Below are 24,697 nucleotides of genomic sequence, written 5' to 3'. Positions count from 1 at the left end.
AGCAGAGGCCTGGCCTCGTTGAGGGGGCGAGCCCCCAGCCTGCGGCCTGCACCTTACCGCTTCTGCTCGGCCTGGCCGGAGGGCAGCTGGCCAGCGTTTCCTCAGGCTTCTGGCCATCATCCTGTGCGGCCTCACAGCTCCCTTCCTCGGGCCTGTGTCACTTAGCAAGTGCACAGGGCTCGGCATCGTTTGGAGAGCCGGGGTTGGAAGGCCTCCGTCAGCCCGGAGGGGACTGGGTGACAGCGCAGTGGCCTCCGGCAAGTCATGGCTCCGTCTCTTCACAGCTCACACCGGCGGGTGTCTCCATGTACCGCTCACTGAGAAACCATCGAGGACACATTGTCCGCTCTGCTGTAGGCGGAATAAGGAGGACTTTGCTGTGTTCAGTGCTTGAATTTTATGAGATCATTGGAACTTGCGTTGAGAAAGAAGAAAGGTACCTGCAGTATTTCCACCAGCACTGTCCGGCGGCGTCAGCACTTGCAAACAGAGTAACACGAGCAGATTTTCATGTCAGAGCCTTTGCTGTTGTAACACTTCAAATCGTGCTTCCCCTCTGTTTTAATGTGAATAGCTCTACATCAAGCAAGGCAGGATCTTGTAATGTGGAAATTGTTAGGAAAAAATGAAGCACCGGGTTGTTTTTGGCTCGGTGGGGCTCGGGCTATTTTTAGCTCTTGCCTTATTAAGTGTTGGCAGAGACGGTGACGTTATCAGATGACAATCACGGCTGCCATTTATAAAGCCTTTGTTACAGATGGTCCCTGAGCTCCACGCGCTACACACAGGCTCACATTGAATTCCCATAGCACCGGGGGGGTGGTGGGGGGGGGGAGGTCTGAGGTTGTGCCTTCTCACTAGGTAGGAAGAGGCAGAAGAGAGGTCAGGGAAAGTGTGTCCAGGTTAGTGACCAAGGTCACATTAAGGCAGCCTGCAGCTCCCACCACAACACATGCCGCCCACCCACCTGCAACCCTTCACCCAGCCGTCGTCATTACCCCTCCCCTGTCAAAGCCTAGACAAGGGAGCATGCTTCTTAAAAGTCTGAAATCTGGACTGGGGTGAGTAGTCAGTGGTAGAGCGCTCGCCTAGAGTATGTGAAGCACTGAAAAAAATGAACTTGTTATATTTAAACAATTCTTTCTAACGTCCTCACATCACTTCTGCACCCCAGCGGTCTTAGGCACCTGAAGAGTGGGAGGTGTTGTTTAAGTAACTGTCTCTAAATCCCAGTGTACAATGAATAACAAGAAGTTAAACCACAGCCCAGGTTTTTCAAGCTTGGCCAGCATCATTTTGGGTCTGCCTGAAAGTAGTATCCTCTGTGACCTTGACCTTGTGGTCTCGAGTGGCTGATGCTTAGAGAGCTCCTCCCCTCAGGGCAAAGCTAAGCCCGCGACAGACCCACTGCTAAGCTGGGACCCCAGCTGCTGCGCCGAGTGCCATCTGAAGGAAGCACAGTTGGCTCACACGTTTGCCAGCGACAGGCAGAGGTGGTTGCTAGGCCTGGCCAGGGAGATTAGGAAGTCTAGGGACGAAGTGTGGGTACTTGGCAGAGTCACTGTGGAAGAAGTCGGTTGCTTTGTTCTCCTGTGTGGTGTTCCGCTGGAACACAGTTCTGAGCAGTGGTGGGTGCCTTCTGCCCTGCTTCTGTCTCTGTAGGGGGAGGATCTGCAGCCCACGCGCTGCCCGGATGGTGGCTGTTAGTGACACCACGGTCACTGACACAGAAGTTGTGTGTGATGTCATGTGAGTTACTCTTCCTCTGGAACAGATGACCAGCAGCTTAGTCTAGGGGCGTCTGACCTTTATTGGAGTAAATGCCACACTGATAGCAGCGAGCCTCTAAGGTTTGCCAGTGACCTTTCAAGTTCCTTTCCCAGATGTACAGGTTGCCCTAAGACTTGCCAGCCGAGGGCGTCTGTCTGCCCAGGGAGGAGGGCTCGGAAGTGGCGTGTCCAGCTGCCCAAGGCACTGGCGGGTGTGCGAGCAGCTGGTCTGGTACCTTTTCTAGCAGGGCTGTGACATGGGGATTGTGCGATGGTATCTGGAAGGTGAGACACGGTGTGCAACCCACAGCCCAGCAGCCTCATTCATAGACCTCCAGCCTGTGTCCCCGGGAGACACGGAGGATGTTTATAAAAGTAGCCTGAGGAAGAGCCCCAGACATGGGGTGCCACACCCTGAAAGCGAAAGCCCAGGTCCGTCAGCCTGTGAGAGGGCAGGGCTGGTGTGGAGTAAGCAGCGAAGAGTGAGAGTCTCCACAGAGCGCATGCTGTTCACAGGCTGATTGACCCAGCTATGCTGCAGGTGGAGGAGCACAGAGAGTGAGGGGTGCCCAGCAGGAGCATCGGAGCCGACTGCCCGCTGCAGGGGAGAGGCGATCACAGGGCAGCAGGCAGGACGCCACAGTTAGTTTCTGCCCTCTACCTCCCGAGCCGCCCTGCCCTCAGAGCAGCCACCAGTGTGTGCTGTGCATTCTGCAGCCCCGGAGGCACTTGGCGGGACTGTCTTGTCATCGTGGAGGCAGCCCCTGCCTTCCAGTGTTTCCTTTGACAGGCCTGGTGGTGGCTGCGTGGATGTGACTCATCCTCTGACTCCTACGCATCAATGCATGAAGTTTTTAAAAATTTGTAGTAATTTCACTTCCGGAAAATCCTTAAAAAGACAGATTTATGAGCTCTGCAGTATAGCTTCCTACAGGTGAAGATTTGAGGACTAGCAGGAGAGTGGTTGTGAAGCTGCCCGAGCCTGGGTGGCATAGGCAGAGTGTTTCTTTGGCACTGCCTTGCGCCCTGGTGATTGGCACTGGAGGCTGGGTGGGGAGTGTGCGGATGCACACATGCGCGTGTCTGTGTCTGGCGCTGTTGGTGAGATCACCCGAGCGGCAGTGTTGTGCAAATGCCATGTGCTGCTTCCTCACCGTGTTCCCTCTGGCCACTCCAGTGGTGCCACCTGCCCTCCATGGCAGAGTTGGAGAGACCCTGGAAATCGCCCTGCTGGCCCATGAGCTGAAGGGAAAGCTGATAGCCTCCAAGAGAAGTCTAGCCTAGTTCCTGCTGCCCTCAATTTCCAGAGTTGAGATGTTCAGTTGTACGACAGTCCCCTTTCTGCACCTGATTGATCGCCTCTTGGGCTGCAGCTGGCTGTTCTGTGGCTCCTAACTACCGGAGGATGGAGATTTATGGGCAGCACGCGCTGCTCTAAGTACTGACCCGGTTTCCCAGCAGCACCTCACACACACACTGGAATTGCATTTGGGGCTGGGGGCCAGAGGTGGAGAGAGAGGGCTGAGCCCACTTCCTGGGTTCCCTTATAAGCCCAGGGTGGAGCCACCCTTGGGCACGGGTCGTGGTCAGGGCCAGCCCCACACTCGCTTCACCCAGAGGGGGTTTTCTGGTGACCTACATGATTCCTCGCCTACCCTGGTTCCACCTTGGTCATCAGGCTGGGGCTCTGCACCTGGCCTGCTCCCTGGACCCACACCTGCCTTACTCAGCTCAAGACAGCAGACCGTGGAGAAGGTGGGAGCTGGCTTACCCAGCCCAGGTCTCTGGAGACCTTGACCGCCACAGCGAACCAGGAAGCCATGTTTCTTGCCCAGACTTCCCCACTCAGTCTGCCCCGCTGTCCTGCTTTTGGTCTCATACAGAGTAGCAACTTACTCAGCATCCACTCTGGCTCAAAGCCTGCCTGGTGAGGGGCGTGCTGTGTCTTTTAATGATGTCATGAGGCTGGTATTGGACGGGGCGGCTGGGGCAGCGCTGAGATGGGTGCAGAGGGGACAGGTTACGCTGGAGTGGAGCCGTTGAACAGAGAGTGGTGTGGGCGTCTGTAAGGCCCTCATGTATTCGGGAGAGTGAGCTGCATGCTCAGCGCTCCACAGTGACCCAGCAACAGATCATTGGACGCTAAGAATTCAGTGCATGGGCAGCCTTGCCAACCGTCCCAGGAATAGCTGGCTGAGCTCCCTGTGCTGGGCAGGTACCGTGGAGCAGGCACTTAGGTGAGCACAGATGCGCCTTGACTTGTAAGGGGGGGGGGAGTGTCCACATCTGATAGGCCCATTGCAGATTAAAGACAAGTCAGAAATGCGTTTACTCCACTAACGATAGCGTGCCCTAACTTAGACTCCTGTCCTTGCCTGCGCTCAACACGCTCCCGTCAGCCTACGGTTGGACAAGACTGTCTCACACAGAGCCCATTTTATAGGAAAGCGTTGAGTAGATGATGTAATTTTACTTGTGTTCCCAAGATGCTGGCCACATGTTTGGCTGTCTCCTTTGGGTTGTGTCCTTTTGTACAGGTGTGGCCAGAGGGGAGCTGGGGCTAAGCTAGCATCATGCCACAGCCCAGTAGCTCAGGGATGATACGAATCCCAAGGACAGTGTGTGTCATGCATGACGCCCAGCAGCATCTCCTTTACTCCACTTCACAAAGGCAGACTCAAAGATGAAATCTTCAGTTTTCAAGACAAAGCAGCTGAGAGCTAGAGGGGCAGCCTCCAAGCCATCCGCCCCCTTTAGCCACCCCCCACCCCACCCCACCCCACTCCCTGGGGTGTTAAAATAATTATTTTAAGTAATAAATACTTCATTGACAATAAATACTTCATTGCTGAAGTATGAACAGCAATGAGACCTACCTGTTGGAGGTGGGTAGAGGGCGCGGGAAGCCACCACAGAAGCCCAAGGAGGCTGCAGCTGCCACCCCTTAGCTGCCCCAGTGAGGCTGCTTCCTGTGGCTCTCTATGCGTAGCCCATCTAAAAAGGGCTCCTGTGGCTCTGGCCAGCACCTGGCTCTGAAGTGGTGCTCAGCCGGACCCTGCCTGTGAGTGAATCTGGCTGCTTTCCTCATCGGGCTCCTTGATCCTTGCAGAGGGCAGACCTGATTTCTGCGAGCTCGTCTGGCACCTGCAGTCTCTGCCCGAGGGAATGCGCTTTGGCTGTATGAAGGCACATGCACCAGTGGTAGACAGTCCTCTGTCTCTTTTTCAGTAGGGGGTGGGGTGGGCGTGGGGTGATTTAACACTTATTTGGAGGGGGTTTTTTTGTACTGGGAATCAAACTCTGGACCTTGTCCTTGCCAGGCAGGCACTTGTGCCACGGAGCTATATCCCTGGCCCTCTTTTCTTAAGTAATAAATAGCTAGAAAATTTGGAGTGCTCTTTAATTTTTAAAACTCTGTTTTTTCATTTCACAGGAGAGTGTTTTGTTCTTTGAGTTTCAGCCAGTATTAAGTATGTTCTGTGAACTGTTGCAGTTGCTAAAAGCAGGCCCCCCCACTCCCTGGGGTGTTTCAGTTAGTGGATTTGATCATTTTTTTGAGTGTTTACTGAACATCTGTAGGCCAGGTACCGTGTTTGTGCTGGGAAAAAGGGCACAAACAACACATTCACAGTCCTTGGGGACATTAAAATAAATTGAATTCTATAACAGGTGGCCTTTTGTGACTGGCTGCCATCACCTAGCATGGTATTTTCCAGGTTCATCCATGTTGTTGTATGGGTCAGTGTTTAATCTCTTTTTCATGGTCAAATAATATTCCATTTGTGGATATACCATATTTTATTCATCTGTGGACATTTGGACATAAGAGCTGTTTCTACCTTTTGTCTGTTAGGAAAAATGCTGCTCTGAACTTTTTGGTGCCAGTCTCATGGAGATACATTTTCATTTCTCTGGGATGTGTGCCTGGGAAGATTTGCTGGGCCTTGTTTGTTAATCTTACGAGGAACTGCCAAATGTTTCCCAGCCCAGCGGCACCATTTTACATCCCCACCAGCAGTGCAGGAGGCCTCTAGCCTCTCCAGTCCTCAGCAATACTTGGTGTCGCTGCCTATTTTTCATTGTACCTGGTAACCTGTTAGGCTTTGATTTACATTTCCCTAAAGAGCGAAGATGTCCCTCTTGCCCTGTGCCGTTGCCAGTTTGTGTATCCTGAGGAAGTGTCTGTGTTTTTTCTCACTTTAAATTGGGTCACTTGTCTATTATTGTTGAGTTGCAAACATTCTTTATTTTTTACTGGTTTTGTTTCATTTTGTTTTTCAGTGCTTGGGACTGAACCCAGGGAGGGCTTCATGCGTGCTAGGCAAGTGTCCTACCATGGGGCTACATCTCCAGCCAAGTTCTCTTACTTCCTGTCTAGAAATCCCTTGTCTGATTCGTGCTTTACAGATATTCTTTTCCACCTAGTAGATTGTTTTTCCGCCTCCTGTTGGTATCATTTGTAGCACAAACATGTTTAATTTTGATGAAATCCAGTGTATGTATTTTTTAAAACTTTTTTTTTTTTTTTGTCTTTTTGAGGCAGGGTCTCGCTGTGCAGTTCAGGCTGGCCTTGAGCTCACTTTGTAGCCCAGGCTGGCCTCACTTGCAATGATCCTCCTGCCTCAGCCTCACAAGTGCTGGGATTACAGGTGTGCACCACCATGCCCAGCTGTTTTTACTTTCGTTGATTGAAATTTTGGAGTTACCTCTCAGAGGCCGTGGTAGAATCCAAGGTCACAAGCACTCCAGGGTTTTCTTTTAAGAGTGTTTTGGTTTTAACTCTTACATTTAGGTCTTTGATTCATTTTTAAGTTCATTTTGTATCCGATATAAAATAGGGATCCAAAATCATCTATTGCACATGACTGTCCAATTTTCCCAGCCCCATTTGTTGAAAACCCTCTTCCTTTCCCCACTGAATAGTCTTGACTTTCTTCTTGAAAATCAGTTGCCAGATACATGGGCTTATTTCTGAACTTGGAGTTCTGTACCATTGAGCTGTATGTCTGCCTTCATGCAAGTGCCACGGTCTCGAGCAGTATGGCTTTCCAGTGGTTCATTTTTAAATTGAGACCTGAGCCTTCCAGCTTTGCTCTTCTCCAAACTTGTTTTGGCTATTTTGAATCACTTGTATTTCCATACTAATTTAGGATTAGGTAAAGCCAGCTGGAATTCTCATAGAGACTGCAAATTATCATCGCTGAGTATTGGAATCATAACAGCAAGATTTTTGCACAGTGAACACGTCTTTCCATTTATTTAACTTGTGCCTAATTTCTTTCAGCAATATTTTACAGTTTTCAGTATGTAAATATTACTTTTTTTGTACCAGGAACTGAAATCATGCTTGCCAGGCAGGCGCTATGCTGCTGAGCTGTATCCCCGGCCCCTAACATTTTTGTTAAATCTGTGTCTAAGTGTCTTTTTTTTTGGATGATTTTTTGGATGATTTTTTTTTTTTTGGATGATTTCATTTCAATTTTTTTGGATGATTGTTTTTTGGATGATTTCATTTTGATTTTTTTTTGGATGATTTCATTTTAGAAATGAAACTTTCTAAATTTCATTTTAGAGATATAATTGCTGTTTATGTATTGATTTTGCATCTTGTGACCTGACTGACTGTTAGTACTAACACTTGTAGGTTGTTTAGTTTTGCGGTGCTGGGGAATGAACCTGGGGCCCCCCCGCATGTGAGGCAGGCACTGTGGCCTGGGCGACATCCCCACCCTGGTGTTAACAGTGCAGTGGATTGCTTGAGCTTGCCCCGTGGAAGATCATGGCGTGTGCAGAGATAGTCTGTGTCGCCCCTTCTAGTCAGGGTACCTTCTGTTCTTCTTCTGCCCAACTGGCCTGCAAGTGCAGTGTCAGATGGGAGTGATGAGAACGGACTTCCTGTCTCATTTGGATCTTAGGGGAAGTCTTTCAGCCCTTCATCCCCACCCACGGCAGCATGGATGCTGTTTCCAGTTCAGTCTCCTGCCGGCCCTGGGGCCTGGCTGCGTCACTTGTTGCAGTTCCTTTCTCTTTTTCTTTTTCTTTTTCTTTTTCTTTTTCTTCTTTTTTTTTGGTACATTTTAGATGCACATAATGATCCCGTTCATCATAGGGAATTGTATCTCTGCATGATGTAGCTTGCCTCTCTCTTCCCCATTCCCCTCCCCTCCCGCCATGCCCTCTTCCCCTCCTTATTTACAAGGCTTTGTTTCCACTTTTCCCTTCTGTTCTCCCTTCCTTTTCTTGTCCCTTCTTTCCTTTCCCCTCCACGTTCGGTGCAGTTTCTTGCACCAGGAATGAGGCAGTTGTCTGGGAGGGCTTCCTCGCTGGTTCTTACGTCCTGCACTTGTGCAGTTCTGCCTGACTGCTTTCCTCTTAGCCACGCCCCTCAGACGTTGGCTGGGCATTGCGTGGACTCGTAAAGGGCACTTAGATGTGTTCACAGTTCCTTTTCCCTGCCCATCCTGGCCACTTTCGAAGCCCACAACTCTGAGCAAGCTCACCTTGCCAGAAGTTGCAGAAGCTAAGCGGGAGAGCATCTGCGTTCTCTTCCCCGAGTGCCCGAGGTCGGGAGATTGGGTGGGGGACTCCTTGGGAGCTCAGGGCGTCGAGCCTTGTGCGCTCCTCTCACAGCAGTGCCCTCTGTGTTCTCAGACTCTCAGCGCTCCCACCTCTCCTCCTTCACCATGAAGCTCATGGACAAATTCCACTCGCCCAAAATCAAGAGGACGCCGTCGAAGAAGGGCAAGCCGGCCGAGGTGTCCGTGAAGACCCCGGAGAAGCCTGTCAACAAGGTAAGCTGCCTCTTGGCGTTCCCTCCCCGCCGCGCCCAACAGTGCGAGTTGCGGCGTTTGTGAGTGCGGCCCTCGGGCCTTCATGTCCTGAAATAGGGACCCTCAGCACGGTGAGTGCCACTTGTGCATCAGCGTCCAGCCAGGGGCTAGGACGGCCCTCCTTGCCCTGCTGTGTCTCCCTCAGTGTGCCATGGTCGCTCCCTGGCCACATTCACACACAGGGAGGTTTGTGATGTCCAGAACGCCCGTTGTTCAGCTCCAGGGCCCGTGCTCTTAACGGGTGAGCCCTCCAAGGCCAGCCAAAGATGCCCTCTAGCACGAGTAACCCCCAGCAGGGCCAGCCGAGCCAGAGGTGTTGAAACAGCTGTTGGTTTTCATTGCCATTCCCTTCAGCCTACAACGGCCATTTCAAGCTCTGTAGGAATCCAGGTTTCCTCTCTTCCAGGAGGCAAGAGACAGATTTCTACCAGAGGGCTACCCTATCCCCTTGGATCTGGAGCAGCAGGCAGTAGAATTTATGTCCACCAGTGCTGTGGCTTCCAGGTCTCAGAGGCAGAAGGTCAGTGTGACTTAAGAACAATGGGGTTTGCCTTGCCTTCTACTACAGAACCCTGACCCGTGGTCTGGGGCTGGAAAAGCACCTTTGTGAAATCTTTGCGTCTGACTGGGTGGCACCTGTGGGCTGAAGTGTTGAGGAGAGTCCGTGGGGCCTTGGACAGAAGCAGAGTGGGTCAAGCTCCCCCGTTTGCAGAGAGAGCACCAGAGCCCAGTGAACACTCGGGGTCCTGGCTGTGTTCAGGCTGGATGTGCTGTCAGCCCAGCAGGTTGGGGGAGGTGGGTGAGTCTCCCCTCTGAGAGCAGCTGTTCTCCCTGGCGCCATTGAGGCGGTGGCTCAGGAGAGGAGGGTGTTGAGCACCCAGGGGTGCATTCAGCCATCTACCTGCGAGACTGAGAGCTCTCAGAGCCGGGGCACTGGTGTCGTCCATGCCGGCGGGGCCTCTCCCAGCGCGTGCCAAGTGGTTCTCTTACTTGGCGCGGTGGCCAACAGGGGAGACCCGTTTTGCTGAAAAGGAAGCTGAGTCTGTAGAGAGGCCTTTAACCACAGTACACAGCAAAACGGTGGTGGCGAGATCTGAGTGAGGGCTGCTGGACGTCAGAGTCTAGATTCTCACCGTGTTCCCTTCTTTCTTTAAGAAAACCAGAGTTTACTCTGAACACCTCACAGACCTAAACAATCCCAGTGTACAACTCTATATACAAATAAATTTAGCAAACAAAATAAGCTTTGTCAAGAAATACAGCCTGCATCCTCTGGTGATCATTTACCCCAAGACTGTTGTCCAGCCGTCAGCTTTAGATAGTATAGACAAACACTATCTGTCCTGCTACTGAAGCAGAATTCTTTTTTTTTTTTTTTTTTTTTTTTTTTTTTTTTTTGGTTTTTCTCCGGTACCGGGAACCGAACTCACGACCTTGCTCTTGCCAGGCAGGCGCTTTGCCGCTGAGCTAAATCCCCAGCCCCTCAGAATTCTTTTTTGGGAGGAGGATGACTGAGACAGGATCTCACTTGGTAGTTCAGACTGGCCTCGAACTCAGACAGTCCTCCTGCCTCAGCCTCCCAGGTGCTGGGATTACAGGTGTGTGCTACCACACCCCGCCAGAGTTCTTAAATCTTGAAAGTCATCTGCTTTTGTTTTTTAAATTGGCTAGCAGAATGTCTTACAAGTCTAGTTAAAGTAGAGAGAAATAAAGGTTTTAAGTCCACAGGTCCTTTGTGGATAGCAGTTTCTCCTCCCCCATCTGTTAGCAAAAGGAAGCTGAAGAACCTGAGGGAAGCCGTCAGCGGGCACCAGAGACCTGCGCCCCAGACCACAGGGAGGCGTGAGGGGAAGACACAGCCTTGCCGCAGCTGTCGTTACCACCGCCTGGGCTGGCAGGCTCGCCTCCAGGGACGAGATGAGCCGGCCCCCAGCGCTGGTCCGGGCGATTCAGAGAGGAATGCTTGCTGACAGCTTTGCTCTGCTGGTCAACTGTCCAGAAACTGTTCACTCTGTTCTTGAACTTTTTCCCCTTTTATTCAGTCCCCCAGCAGAAGTCGTGAAGGATAGTTTGATTGAAAGCACCCTTTGCTTAGTGGGGTGCCTCCAGATGAACCCTAAGAGACCCTTAACAGTGCCCGGACATTTCCAGGGGTCACCATAGGAGGGTGGAGCAGTGTGAGTGGGTGTCTAGGGGCAGGGACCGGGGACACGGTGAGCACCTCCGCCCACAGAGCAGCACCCTGCAGCACGTGACCGTTGGCCCTGCACAGCCGCAGCGCCCAGGCAAGGCCTGCTGTGTTCCAGGCGCTGCAGGCGAGGCCTTCACCCTGGAGCCCGCCAGCCCCGAGTGGGCCCCGCCCGTCTGCCGGCTGCACAGAGTGGGCGGCCCCTGGGGCTCAGTGCAAGTGCCGCTGGTTGTCTTCAGCCTCCTTGCTGCTCAGAGGGGGTGTGCGCACTCTCCCGTCTTACCCTGGCCGGCTGCGTGTGTTTCCCCGCCCACACGCGTGGGCTGCTGAAGCCAGCTCATGGAGGTATAGCTGCAGATTCGCCACTCAACGGAGCGCCGTGTGCCCAGGCCCTGTCCCCGGCGCCGTTTCTGTGCTCCTCGTCATAACCTTGTAGAGAAGGGTTTGTTGTCAGCCCCAATACAGTGCTGGCTCTGGCCAGCCAAAGTCTGTTTTCCCACTACATTCTGTGGTCTTTATATCTGCGGAGATGAATGTAGAAACTTTTCAGTGCTATTAACAAGCCCCCCAATGAGCTGTAATGTTAAAGTAGCAGAAACTTTTAGCCACAGACTGAGCATCAGAGCTGATGGCCGCACACGATGGAGTTGGTGCTGTGCAGAGGTAACCTAGAGGTCTGGGGACAGACTGGACCCTGGGCTCGAGTAGACTGCTGAGGGCTTTCCCCTCTGTGAAACATAGCCGGGAGGAGCCGGAGGCTGCTAGGCAGGGCTCCTTACCTGGCTGGGTGTGGCCCACTGGGAGGAGTGCTGCAAAGCTGTGAACAGCCCCAACGCCAGCTTTGTATTTTGCGGTCTCCCGCCTCCAGCGCAGGTGTAGTGCGCTGTCCCAGCAGGGTCCTGAGCGGCGCTGGGTATGTGGGTCCGGAGCGGGCTGCGGTGGACAGAGGGGGCTGAGGTGCGAGTGGAGGAGTGGCTGGGGATGGCCAGGTCTTCTGCCCTGACTACAAAGCACAGCCGTGTCGAGGTGACACTGACCCCGGCAGGAAAGCGTCCCAATTCTCCCACGTGGGCCGCCTTCTCATTTATGACACTCAAGCTGGGGACCTGGGGCTTCCTAGTAAATTTCTTCTTTTTTTTTTTTTCCCCCTAGTGAATTTCTTTGCTTCTTCCAGTACATCTTTAATGTCTTTTTACCCTCTGGCTCCCCAAGCTCTAGAATCAGATACACCAGATTCAGGCTCAGGCCACCACAACTACTGGGGGGTGGCAGGCAGGTCCCCAGCACGCCTCGGTGTCCTCGCCTGTGAAACGATTGACGCTGCCCCACAGTGTGATGTAGCCCCAAACCAAAGGGCACCCCACAAAGCATGAGTGCTTTGGGCACCTGGGAATTTCCAGCAAGTGGCAGCTGTGGGCTGGCCTGTCTCCTTCCCTGTCAGAGCCTGCGTCCTCTGGCCTAGCAGATGTGCAGCCTCTGACTCGGTGTACATCTGTTAAGTGTTAGAAACTATTTCCGTTCGCATCCTCCTGCCGCCCCTGCGCTGACCTCAGTAGTGACACAGGCAGGCAGGGAGTACGGCGTGGCCCCGGGGCCGGACCTCGAAGGACTGGTGGCCTCCTGGACTTGGCAGAATTATGGGGACTGGTGATGCCATGAGCCAGAGAGTGTACAGATGGACACGTGGGCTGCTGTGAGCTCTGTGGCCAAGCAGTGTCAGCACGGCCACAGCGAGTTCCCAGGTGTGGGTATCTCCATGTGCCCTTTGGACCTGTGCCACAACCTAACAGCGGATGGGCAAGGGAAGGTGCAGCCCCCAGAGGCCGTGCAGCCGGGAGTGCACTGGGTGCTGCCTGACCTTGCTAAGTCATTGGTTAGCCCGGCTTTTGCCTGGTTGATTTGATCTCTGCAAGGGCAAGAAGAGTCTATTCCCAGTCTGTTCCCGCTGAGGTCAGTTGCCCTTTGAGTGCTTCCCGCCCCCCAGGTCAACCCCTTTCCCTCTTAGACACTCGGAGACACATCTTCTTAAAAGAATTCCTGTTCCTGTGCCAAGTGTCATCCTTGCTGGCTTCTGGCACTTCCTGGTGTGCCAGGGTGGCAGCGTCTATCTGGTCCTCCCAGGGCGACTGTGGCTCTGGTCACTCTGTGTGTCTGTGGTCACCACACAGCCTGACTTCGCAGCCTCCTCCTGGCCAGGGCACTGGGCCGCGCGCCTATCCAGAAGGTGGGGAAGCAGCACCTGGCCCCTCGGAGACAGGCGGGCAGTGAGAACGTGTGATGAGAACAGCCAGCAGAGCCGTGTGCAGAGGACCCGCGACAGGCAGGAGGGGCGTGCTCCCCACTGGGGCGTCTCTGAGGTCTGTAGGACACCTTGGGGAGGGGTCCATAGAAGACCCAAGGGAGACTTTGGAGGTCCTCTGCCAGGGACGCTGTTCCTTGTGGATCCTATACATTTGTAGTTTTCTTCTGATGTTCCTATGAAATACGGAATTTCTTACTTAAAATATCCACCATCATTTTAGAAGAAAAGTTAGCGCACAAAATCATAACCACTTTTGGGCTGGGCGTGGTGGTGCAGGCCTACACTCCCAGCACTCAGAAGGCTGAGGCAGGAGGATCGCAAATTTGAGGCCAGCCCGAGCTACATAGTGAGTTCAAGGCCAGCCTGAAGTACATAGCAAAACTCTGTCTCAAAAAACGAAAAAAAAAAAAATCATGACCACTTTTTGTAATATTTTTGACATGTCTATACACTGATTCAGTTAACTTCCCTGGAAGGTGGCTGCTTGCGCCCTTGGCCTCACTTGCTTTTATTTACACTCTCGGGCCCCTCAGAGTCCAGGTGGCTGCTTTCCCATACACACCACTCTTCCTCTGCGCTGGCCTCTCATCCATTTGACTTGGGAGATCTTGCCCTTGCAGGTTCCTGCACTCACTAGATCACCCTCAACTTCCTGCCCCTGGCATGCATCACCACTCCAGAGGGAGGCTGGGGAGGAGGAGCGAAAGGGTCCATCTCTGCCGGCAGGGAGGAAAGAGTCGGGGTGGGGATTTGCACTGGGAAAGGAAAGCACGCAGAAGCGTGGGGCTCTGTGTCCTCCTCCTTAGGAGCAGCCCCGCTCCCTCCTTGCCTCTCCCAGCCCTGGGTTGCAGGGCCCCCTGGGGAGTAGCACACAGCTCCAATGGAGGGGCCTGCGGTGATTCTAGACTCCCCTCACTGTGTGCAGCAGGCGTGGCCTTGCTTCCCCCACTGGCAGCAGACTGGACCTTACTCACTGGATGGGGCTAGTGGTGCTGTCTGGGTGTGGCTGACAAGGATGAGGAGGAGAGTGATTGTCAGGGCCCAGGGGTGCAGGAAGGGGTTCAGCGTCCCTGCTGCCTTCAGGCCCGGCTTCTGCCTGCTGATCACAGCCAGAGCAAAACCACCTGGCCTGATTTCTATAGTCTGTTCCATTCCCAGTGCTCTCAAGCTAGATTAGAGGAAATTGTATTTTTCAGAACAGCTCCCCTTCATCCTCCCCTCCCTCCTTATGCTTAACCTTTCCTTTCAGAACCTGAGCTGGCTGGAAGAGAAAGAAAAGGAAGTGGTCAGTGCCTTGCGCTACTTTAAGACCATTGTAGACAAAATGGCCATTGATAAGAAGGTGCTGGAGATGCTCCCAGGCTCGGCCAGCAAGGTGCTAGAGGCCATCCTGCCCCTGGTGCAGACAGACCCACGGATCCAGCAGAGGTGAGTCCTGGCCTGTCGGGCCCAGGAGGCTCGCAGGTGCTTGGGGGCACAGTTGGGAAGGGAACTTTTCCGCATCCCCAGTGCCTGCCCAGCTGTCCCCAGGCAGCCCATGTGTGGCGTGGCGACTGATATCTCCCTGAAGCCTGGCTCCTGAGGCAGGTCTGCACTGTCCCAGGATGTAGCCACCCTGTGACCTCAGCACTGTTTTGCAGTAGCTCATCAGCAGCAGTCAGTGCAGATACATTTCTCCTGGCGTCTCCTGCAGTCACCAGACATACTTAGCTGCCCTGCATCAGGCCATCAGGGCCTGCCAGGAGCGCTCGCAGCTGCTCAGATGGTCAGCCAGAAGAGCCGGGGGGCCCTGTTAGAGCATGAATGGGGTGCACTGGCAGGGACCCCCAGATGGGGTGGGGACTTTGCCCCGGGGAGCTTTGGTCCAAGTCTTTACTGCTGGAGTTTTCTTCTGTGAGGCTAGTGAGCTGCCTGCCCCTTGCTGCTTGTTCTGTCTATAAAAGTCAGCAGCATGAGCCTAATCTCGAATGCGAGCCCGGCAGAAGCGTTTTTGGGGAGGTATTTCGATTCTCAAAATGATTTGGTGCCCAGTTAGCCCAGTGGGGCTGAGCTTTGATGATCAGCTTTCAGAACTCAGCAGCAAAGCTCGACTTTCTTCTCAGAGATAAAGCAGTATCTTTATTTCCACGGAACTGTCCATCTGGGGCTTCCCCTGCAGTTCTGCTCAGCCTGGACGTGTAGGGGTTTGGCTGGAAGCACCCTGGCATGGGTGGATGCAGTGCCACCACCCTGTGAGCACAGAGGGGCGAGGATGGCTGTCGGAAGTGCTCCTTCCCATAGGGAAGAGACCTTGGCTCGCCCACCGTGAGACACAGCAGTGGTCGTGAGCTGAGGGCAGGTGTCCAAAACACACAGCTCTGTTCTGAGCGTGGTGGGACCCTTAAGGCCTGTTATGATTGCACAGCCGAGAGGCAGCACAGGGAAGAGAGACCGTGTGTAGGCAGGGCCCTGGCTTTGAGTCCCAGCACCACTAAAGAAACAGACAAACCAGCTGGTTCTTTGTGACCCTCCCAAGTGGCTTTCGTCTGATTCATGCCAAGGGGTGCACGGGGCTTTGACCTGTCCAGTGGTGAGCAGCTGGAGGAGGGAGACAGGTGCTGCCTGAGAGATGCCTCAGAGTCTTATGGAGGGATATGAAGTTGGAAAAGCTTATGATGGGATTTCTGTATATTGGGGAGATAAAAATCTTTATAACACAGATTAGAAAATGAAGCCCCCTGTATTGGATATTAGGAGAAAGGCTCAGGGGGGAAAAAGGGTCATGAAAAGGCGGTGTGGAACCACGTGTGACGGTGCATACCTGCAGTCCCAGCACTCAGGGCTGAGGCTGGAAGGTCGTAGGTTTGAGGCCAGCCCGGGCAACTTAAGAAACCTTGTCTCAAAGTAAAAAAAAGCTGGAAATGTAGCTTCCAGGGCCTGGTAGAGCCCCCCACACACACCAACTTCAATCCCCTGTACCACTCAAGAAAGCATGGATCCTCCTTAAAAAAGGTATTGGCTGGGCCTGGTGGTGCACTCCCATAATCCCAGCACTCAGGAGGCTAAGGCCAGAAGATTGCCGAGGCCAGCCCCGGCCACACACGGAGACCTATCAAAAAAGAAAAAATACATTGATAAGTAAGCAGTGGCCCCCCAAAAACTGGTTCTGTGCTACGGGATATCTCGAAGTGATGGTCGTGCTTTATATTTATTTTTAATATTCTCTATAAAAATCTTCTCTTGGCCCTAGCTCAGCTCTGTCGTCCTGCTACAGCCGAGTGTACCAGAGTCTCGCCAACCTCATCCGGTGGTCAGACCAGGTGATGCTGGAAGGTGTGAACTCAGAGGACAAGGAGATGGTGACAACGGTGAAGGGCGTCATCAAGGCGGTGCTGGACGGAGTGAAGGTATGGGTGCAGGGTCTGCAGGCACTGGTCCCGGCCAGGCCCTGCCAGCCTGCTGGGTATGAGGCGCTGGCGTGGGCGTACTCTGTCCCATAGCGACATCATCCCCCCGGGACGCTGCGAGTGGCTCATATAAGCCCCGAGTGCTGGTGCGGACAGCTGCGAAGGTGCCAGGGCAGGCAGCCTGAGAGCGCGTCGTGTTACGTCTGCGTGCACAACTGTGGCTCAGCATACTTGTCAGCCAGACAAACTGCAGGGCAGATTTCTGTGTGTGTGACACTGAGGATTGAATCTAAGTTCTTTGTACGTAGCTACATCCTCGGCCCTTCTTTTCCTTTCCTTTCCTTTTCCTTTTCCTTTTTAAAAAAAATATGCTCTTGAGACAAGGTCTTGCTGAGTTGCCCACACTGGGCTTAAGCTTGAGCTCCCCCTGCCTCAGCCTCCCACCATGCTGGGATGACAGGTATGTGCCTCCAGGCCTGCCTTGGAGATTGTTTTTGCTCTGGTGGTTGGCAAAACTCCCAGTGCGTCAACTGCTTTTATTTGTGTTCTGGGGACTTGCAGTATTTTGGGTAGGAGAGCATGATGAGATGAGTAAGAACTTACCTGTGTTTATTTGATATCCTTGCTGTTAACTAGTTACTATTCAGGGCTCAGAAACTACATCATAGGGAAGACTAGTGCTCACAGCTAAGGTAAGAAGCGAAGGCCACAGAGCTTCTAGAGCTGAGGTCTAAGGGGCAGACCCTCATTAAGAAAACGAGTCATAGTGCACGAGGAGGGAGAGAGTGCAGGGCCCTGGGGCCGCACTGCGGGCAGGGGGATGGGGCATGGCACAGAGCAGAGGGGGCCAGCCGTGGCCCTGAGGGTTCCCCCAGCTGCACGGCGCCTTACTGAGCTCACCGTGCACAGGTGGAGTAATGGTATGGCCCATGGCGCGGCAGGGAGGACTCAGTCAAGCACACGAAAGGTGTTTTCTGAGCAGCCTGGCACGTGCTGGGCATCTTAAGCGCGAGGGGCAGCCTGCTGTTCATTGTGCTGGTGCTTGGTGTGTGCTCTGCAAGTTCAGCCTGGATGGGATTGTCCCCTCCTCCTCTCTAGACCCTCACACTAAAATTACAGCTGAGGTTCTCAGTCCCCTCAGGAGAGCGTCCTTCCCACTCAGCCAGGCGGCACAGCTCCTGAAAGCCACCCCCTAGGCGTGACAACCCTCAGGAGCTCTGGGGAGCAGAACAAGGCTCTGAAGGGCTTAAGCCACAGAGGCAGGGCTGGGAAGGTGTTGCTTGGCGGACCCAGTGCTCCTAAATGGACCCTGTAGGGCAAGGCTGCTGTGACTGCCAGGGATCGGAGAGTCAGAGGGAGGTGTGGCATGGTGGCTTCGACTTCTCGCCGCTCCCAGGACCTCTTTAGCCCAGCAAGTGACGGGGTCATCCACTGTCTGAGCAGTGAGGCCAGAGAGCATGGCCCAAGGGACCTACAGTGCCCTCGGGAATCTGGAGCTCGGTCAGTTACATCACCCCGTTGGGTCCTCCGGTAGCTCCTGTGGTCAGCAGGGCAGGGTGCAGTGCGATCCGGGTCCCACTTCCTTAGCAGAGCCCTGGCTCACCCACCCTTGCTGTTCCTGGCCAGGCTTCTGGAAATGCTATTGTCAGGTTTTTTTACAGAGACATTGTTTAGGTTTCCTTCCCCCAAACTGACTCTGATGGGATGTGCAAAACAAGCTCAGATAGCTAGAAGAGAGACTGAGTCTCCACTCAAGCTTTGTGAAATTCCCACATAGATTCTGTAGGGAATCCACAGCACTGTGGTGTCAGGGGAAAGAACACGGCTGAACTAGAAATGTCCTTCAGTTTCCGCTGACCTGGATAAAAGGAGAGAGGGTGTTACGGAAGTTGAGCTTACTTACCGGTGTCTGAGAGCAAGTCACTTTTCCACAATTGTTTTAAAAATATTTTAAATAGAACAAGGATTCTCAAGGTGAGGTGCTCTATAAGTTCAGCTGTTTTTTTGTTTGAGAAGTACTTAACAAGAACGCCCATGCGGCAGAATTGGGGACAGTGCTACGCTGGCCCAGGCCTGCACAGCCTGGGAGCACCAAGAGCCACCAACAAGAGCTCATAGCTGTGTGGTAGAAAGCAGCAGGGAAGGGTGGCATGAGGGATCAGCATGCACAGGTGGCCAGGCCACGCCAGGGTGACCAGACACTCACCCCTGGGGAGCGGCGGCCAGTGCCCAAAGGACAGGCGGAGCCTGGTCCTGTTACCAGAAGCCTCTCTAGCCAGAGTCAGTCAAGATGGTAAGGTCTGACACCACTGCACTCATCACTGATGTCCTCTAGGCATGACAACCCCATTTATTGGGCGCTTTTTGCACACTACCCCCACTACTATTTATAATACGCCAGGTGGGCGTGGTTGCCCCTTCACAGGTGTGGAACCTGAGGTTGCAGCTGAGCAGCATTTGGTGGCAAGGTTGTGATTGGCCAGAACTCTGCTTGCTGTGCACCAGGCCAGGGATGCCTGCCGTGCTGTCCTGGAGTAGGAGGGGCCTCCTCGGTGTCAGACCCAGCGGCGCTCGTGGACAGAGGAGGCCATGGCAGTAGCATCAGTCTCTTCACTTGCTAGGGCGATGCGGGGGTGAAAAATGTTTCAAAACCAGATTACTTTTGTCCCTGAGCAAGTAATGTCATTGTCCATTTGACCCCTGCACAGATGCCACCAGTTAGCAGGGTGGTGCTGGCCAGTTCACGTCTCTGAGCTCAGGGAGGTGTTGACACACTTGCCCTGCAGGCCTGAGGCAGACTGAGATGGTAACAGAGTATGGTGAATGTAGGTGCTGTCGCCACAGAAACGGTAGGTTCTACACTGGCTTGCTCTGCTCCAGGTTACCTGACCAATTTCACAGCCTCCTGACTCTGCCCGTGGAATTTCCTCAGACACGTCACTCTGTACTCTGCCTCGCTCTCTTAGGCCTGTCAGGACACCAAAGGCAGGTTTGCGCCCAACTTCCTGTCATAGTGATCAAGGCCCTGAGCCAATGTCCACAGAGAGCTGCCGTGGAAACCGCTGTTCAACCATCACACCCACAACTGAGCTGCTGTGCCAGACTCGGCTGCGTGCCTGGAGAGCTTGCAGAGGGATATCTTCCCAGGGTGTTAGTTAGACCCTCGCAGGCCTCAGCTCTGACTACTAGAAAACCCTCAAGTATAGTAGCTCATTAAAGTGGCTTATTAAAGATGTAGCAGTGCATAACCTTAATCCCAGCTACTCAGGAGGCTGAGGCAGGAGGATCCCAAGTTTGAAGCCAGCCTGGACAATGTAAGAAGACCCTATTATAAAATAAAATAAGAAAAATTAGGCTGAGGGTGTAGGTCAGCACTTCCTGCATTCAATGCCCAGGACCTCTAAATGAACTTTTCTACTTTCATGTATAAGAAATCCAGAGATAGACCACAGAAGGCTACTCTGACATTTTCAAACAGTAGTCAGGGATATTCTCACTTTCCTGCTATACTTAGTATGTGAATTTCACCTCATGGTTCAGAATAGCTGCTTTACCTCTAGCCCTCATGACTACATCCCAGCTGGCAGGGACGATGGAATAGGAAGTTGTGCCCTTTCTCTAAGGAGCCTTCCTAGAGGACTTCACAAAATTGTCACTTTCATGTCATTGGCCAGAGCCTCATCACAGGGCCAGCTAACACTCCGTGAGGAAGGTGGGCGCTGCAGGCAGTGAGCTGTCTGCACACTGGCACTCCAAGTAAGCCCTCTTGCGTTCCTTTCCTACCAGTTTTAAAATGCTTTACTAGGAACAAGCTCAAGCATTTGCACAAAGGAGAATATTGAGTAGAAGGAGAACAAGGAGCACAAACAAGAATCACGGCCCCGCCAGTCCTCTCCACTGGGCGCGGCGGCCTCCTCACACCCACTCCCCACGTATTTGCAGGCCTTCCCGAGTGTCTTGTCCTTCCGACCACAGTCCCTGCGCCTGCCCCGGCACCAGTGCATTTGCTCTGAAAGGCCGGGCGGGGAGCAGTGTGGGCCTCGCAGGCCTCAGACAGTCTGTTGTGTGCTCTTTTTTCTTATTATTTAAACTAACTCTTCTTGCCCCAAGGGTCTGGATATGGCCTGTAAGAATCATTGCTCCTAGATGGGCATGGTGGCGCATGCCTGTAATCCCAGCGCTCAGAAGGCTGAGGCAATAGGATTCTGTGAGTTCAAGGCCAGCCTGAACCACAGAATGAGACACTGTCTCAAAAAAAAAAAAAAAAAAAAATTGCTCCTAAAACTCTGACCATCTTGGCTGGAGAAAAAGTGTTTGCCGTTTAGGATATTTCTGTGGCTTGTGAATCTGAAGCGGTTTAGGCCTTTCCTGTGTGGAAGAATGCTGCTTGCTCGGTGAGGGCCCATGCCTCCGCAGAAGGCATCCCAGTAGCCACAGGGAACAGCAGTTGCTGTCCACACTCGCCAGCCTCTCCAAGGTCACAAAGGGGTAACACAGAGTTGGGCGAGAAGAATCCCCTGCCAGCTCTATGTAAAGGTGACTCCTGCGTTTGAGTCCGGTTTTCAAAGCTCTGTGTGTCTCATGGCATGCTCCACATGACCGGTGGGTGAGTTTGTGACCCTCATTCTGAAGGAGAAATTCAGGCACACCCAATATGTATCTGTCCAGCAGTCATGATGGTTGATGATGCCCAGTCCCCCCTGTCCCCGTGGTGGGCAAAGCATCCCCACATTGTTTCCACACTGAACACACACATCTTCATCTAGTTCCTCACGCTGGAGTCTGGAAAGATATTCCAGGCTCATCGCATCTTCACGGAAGTGTTGGGGCGGTGGGGATAACCCATTTGAAATGTGCAATTGAATGATTTTTAGTATATTCAAAGAGTTGTTGGACCATCACCACAATCAGTTATAGGACACCATGGTCTCAGAATAAATAGCATCACCAGCCACTGCCAACACGATTATTAAAAACTGGTTGGAAGCCGAGCATGGTGGTGCATGCCCATAATCCCAGCACTCAGTAGGATGAGGCAGGAGGATCACAGTGAGTTCCAGGCCAGCCTGGCTACATAGGGAGGTCTTGTCTCAAACAACAACAAAATAATAATAATGATGGTGATAAAACACCATTCTTCATCCTTCTGGTTATCCTGTAGGAAAGTATGCTCATTCTGCAGTCATTTGAAGTTCTTCCTTGCATGGCTGTGTGCTTAGGTTCATAGCTGATGCTATGCCAGGGGTTTTTAAGCATTCTCCTGCTTGAAAAAGGAGAGCGGGGAGGAGGAGGAAAAAGAAAGGGAAGAGAAACTCACACACAGCAGAGTTTTCCTGTAAGAATCGTATGTGATACACTTACTTACGTAAAAAATTATATCCATTTCCATTTTGTGCATTCAGGATTCTGGGGTTTTTGTAATAAACTATTGATGTGGCTTGAAGCAAGCTCTCTCGTTCCTGCGACAGCCTCTCCCCGCTGGCGCTCTGAGCAGTGAGCTGAGTGTGTGTCGGGGCAGTGAGCTCGGGCTCTGTGCCACCGCAGTGCTCCTGTAGCCTCACGCACATGTGCCTGCTGTCCCCACACGTGTGCCCGCCGCCCGCTGCTCCCAGCCCCAGTCTGGGGCACGTAGTCCTTTGCAGGCCTCACTGTGCCTTTCCTGGGGGACTCCTGTAAGCGTTCCATGTGCATCATAACTCCTCATCCCGGCTGTATTACCAGTGTTGGAGACCGTGCCCCCTCTCGCTTGGCACAGTGCCTCCTTAGTCCCCCGACCCCGCCCACGGGGGCACTTGAGGGCACCTCAGCTGCCAGCACCCTGTGGCTGGGTGTGAGTCACCATCTCGCCCCTCTGTGCCTTGTATGCCAGGCGCCCTGCTGCTTCCCGATTGTGTCTTGAGCAGGGAGACACTTCCTCTGTCTGCTGCTGCTGCTTGTTACCACTGGGGATGTGGGCAGGAAGTTCCCGCTGCTCTCCCCGAAAAGCCTCTCTAGGGCGGGACACCGAGAGCTCTTACGCTGCTGTGACAGCCAACTTCCTGCTGGCCTGTGCCCAACGCTTGGTGACCACCCCATCCCAGGCACTGAAGAAACACTGGATAGAGGGCTCGTGCCACAGTGCCCTGGGCTCCAGGACCTGCCTTGTCGTAGCCCTAGGGTGGGAAGAGGTGGGTCCTGCTTCTGTCTGAGAGTCCTGGAGCGGTTCAGGCCGCTGAGTGAGCATGGAAATGAAGTATTGTGTGTTGAGAAGATGCTTCCGAAATGGTCTCGTCTGCAGTCATTGGCTGCACACACACAGGCTAGCGCAGCCTTCCTGTCTACTGTAACGTGTGCCCTGAGACTGTTTCCAGGTTGGTTGTCCTGCTCAGGAATCGTGCCTGCAGGAGGAGGCGCTGGCCCAGGTGGACGCGTGCACCTTCCAGGCTCCCTGTGTGTGGTGCTTCGGCAAGCAGAGACCCAGGCCTGGTGTTTGGCAGGAAGGTTGGTGGTGAAGAGAAGCTGCTGCCCCTTTGCCTCCCTCTCTCCAGCCTTGGCCTGCAGACTGGCGGAAGGGAGCGTTGGCGCCATTCTGACGTCGTCCTAGAATGTGGGGGCACGCTCAGACGTGTGTGCCTGGCATTCCGAGATTCTTTTGCCATCACTCATAGTCGAGGTCAAAGCTACCTTTCCAGAAAGGTGGCAGCCTGGTTGCAATTGCACTTGAGCTAGACAGTTCTGCAGGCCTCTCTGCTCCTCTGGGTGGGCTCTGACCTCACTGTCATCAGGCCTTTGACCCTGTGAGGCTGCGGGGCTTCAGGACCAGCTGTCCCCACCCTCTCCAGCCAGCCGGGTACAGGAGGCTGCCTCCCTCCAGCTACTGCCACTCTCATCCCCCATCCTGTCCCTCCTGTGTCACCAGCTCGCGAGCTGCTCCTGAGTGTATACATGGTGACAAGAAGTGGGTGGGCTCCCCCGCCCTGGCAACACCAGGCTCTCCAACCCCCCACATCCTCTGAGAACAGGCTCTGGGGCCTCAGAGTGGGGCGAGCCTGCCTCGCTTACAAGGGTCTGCCTCAGAAATGTGTGTCCACTGAAGAAAATGACACAGGAAGCATGGGGGTGTTCTGTGCCTGTCCTGTATAGTCTCGGTTTGGCTTTGTTTCCAAAACACAGTGCACCAGGGAACCCGCCTCGCAGGGGCGCGTCTGCCCTCCGTGTTATTACGGCATCTTTGTCTGCTGAGTGACGTATTCTTGGTGTGACTCCGCTGTTAGTGGCCACACAGCAGTCCCTTGTTGGGGTCCTGAGGAATGACCTACTCTGCACCTGTTAATGCTTGGCCTGGGATGGTGTCGGGCTAGTCTTACCCGCTGCTGCCTGTGCTTCCTGAGTGCACACAGCACTGACGTCCTGGGGCAGAGTGAAGATGCGGGGCGTGGCCTTCCCTGGACAGTGGTCCACCGCCCAAAGTTCAGCTCTCCCAGCCTGCCCCACGATTCTCCAGCTTTGATATTAATAACATAGAAATTTTTCTGGGTTTAACAGAAGTTTCTGGGTTTTTTATTGGTATATTTGTTTGTTTGGTTTTGGGGGTTTGGGGTGGTTTGTTGTTTGGAGGTTTTTGGTTTTGGTTTGGTTTTTGTTTTTTTGAGACAAGGTCTCGCTATGTAGTTCATGCTGGCCTTGAACTCACTATGTAGCCCAGTCTGGCCTCAAATCCATAGCGATCCTCCTGCCTCAGCCTCCCAAGTGCTGGGATTACAGGCCGGTGTACATTTGTGATGCATCATTACATTCATCTTAGTACGAATACATATTATGTCATAATCATTTTTATGTCTCCTTCCTCTCCTGGCCCACCCCTCTCCCTCTAAATCCCCTTCCAGTCTGCACAAAGTCTGCCTCCCTATCAGTCCACTGTTATTTTGCCCTTTAAATTATTTGTATTTTTGGGTTTCTCACATAAGAAAAACCACGTGATATTTACCCTTCTGTGTCTGATTTCCTTCTCTTAGCGTTAGGGTCTCAGGGTACGTCCATTTCCCTACAAGTGCCTCCAGTCTGTCCTTTCTGGCTGAGTAGTACTCCACTGTGTGGTCGCCACATTTCCTTTATCTGTTCATCTGTTATGGGTATATAGGCCATTTACAGGCTAGTATGAGTTGTGCTGCTGTAAGCGTGGGCATGCATGAGTCTCTATAATATGGTGACTTTGACTCTTTCGAGAAGATATCAAATATGTA

General features: G+C 53.2%; 1 protein-coding gene across 8 annotated transcripts in view; it reads left to right on the top strand.

Annotated features, from left to right (window-relative positions):
- The window catches only part of Rapgef1 (Rap guanine nucleotide exchange factor (GEF) 1), a 103,759-nt gene that overhangs the window by 43,006 nt on the left and 36,056 nt on the right, over window positions 1–24,697 (top strand). For 6 of the 8 annotated variants that reach the window (XM_013506680.1, XM_013506685.1, XM_013506684.1 and 3 more), the window contains exons 2-5: window positions 8,421–8,560; window positions 9,006–9,119; window positions 14,339–14,517; window positions 16,319–16,475. In XM_013506680.1, the coding sequence (XP_013362134.1) occupies window positions 8,421–8,560; window positions 9,006–9,119; window positions 14,339–14,517; window positions 16,319–16,475 (590 nt within the window). Of the gene's footprint in view, window positions 1–384; window positions 437–8,420; window positions 8,561–9,005; window positions 9,120–14,338; window positions 14,518–16,318; window positions 16,476–24,697 lie in introns of those variants that run through there. The other 2 variants (XM_013506681.1, XM_013506683.1) reach the window with 2 other exon arrangements.

This window comes from Chinchilla lanigera, unplaced genomic scaffold (genome assembly GCF_000276665.1).
Source record: "Chinchilla lanigera isolate Chin_1 unplaced genomic scaffold, ChiLan1.0 scaffold00112, whole genome shotgun sequence".
NCBI lineage: Eukaryota > Metazoa > Chordata > Mammalia > Rodentia > Chinchillidae > Chinchilla > Chinchilla lanigera.
The sequence above is the reverse complement of the archived record's forward strand: the minus strand, read 5'-3'. Positions and strand labels throughout refer to the sequence as shown.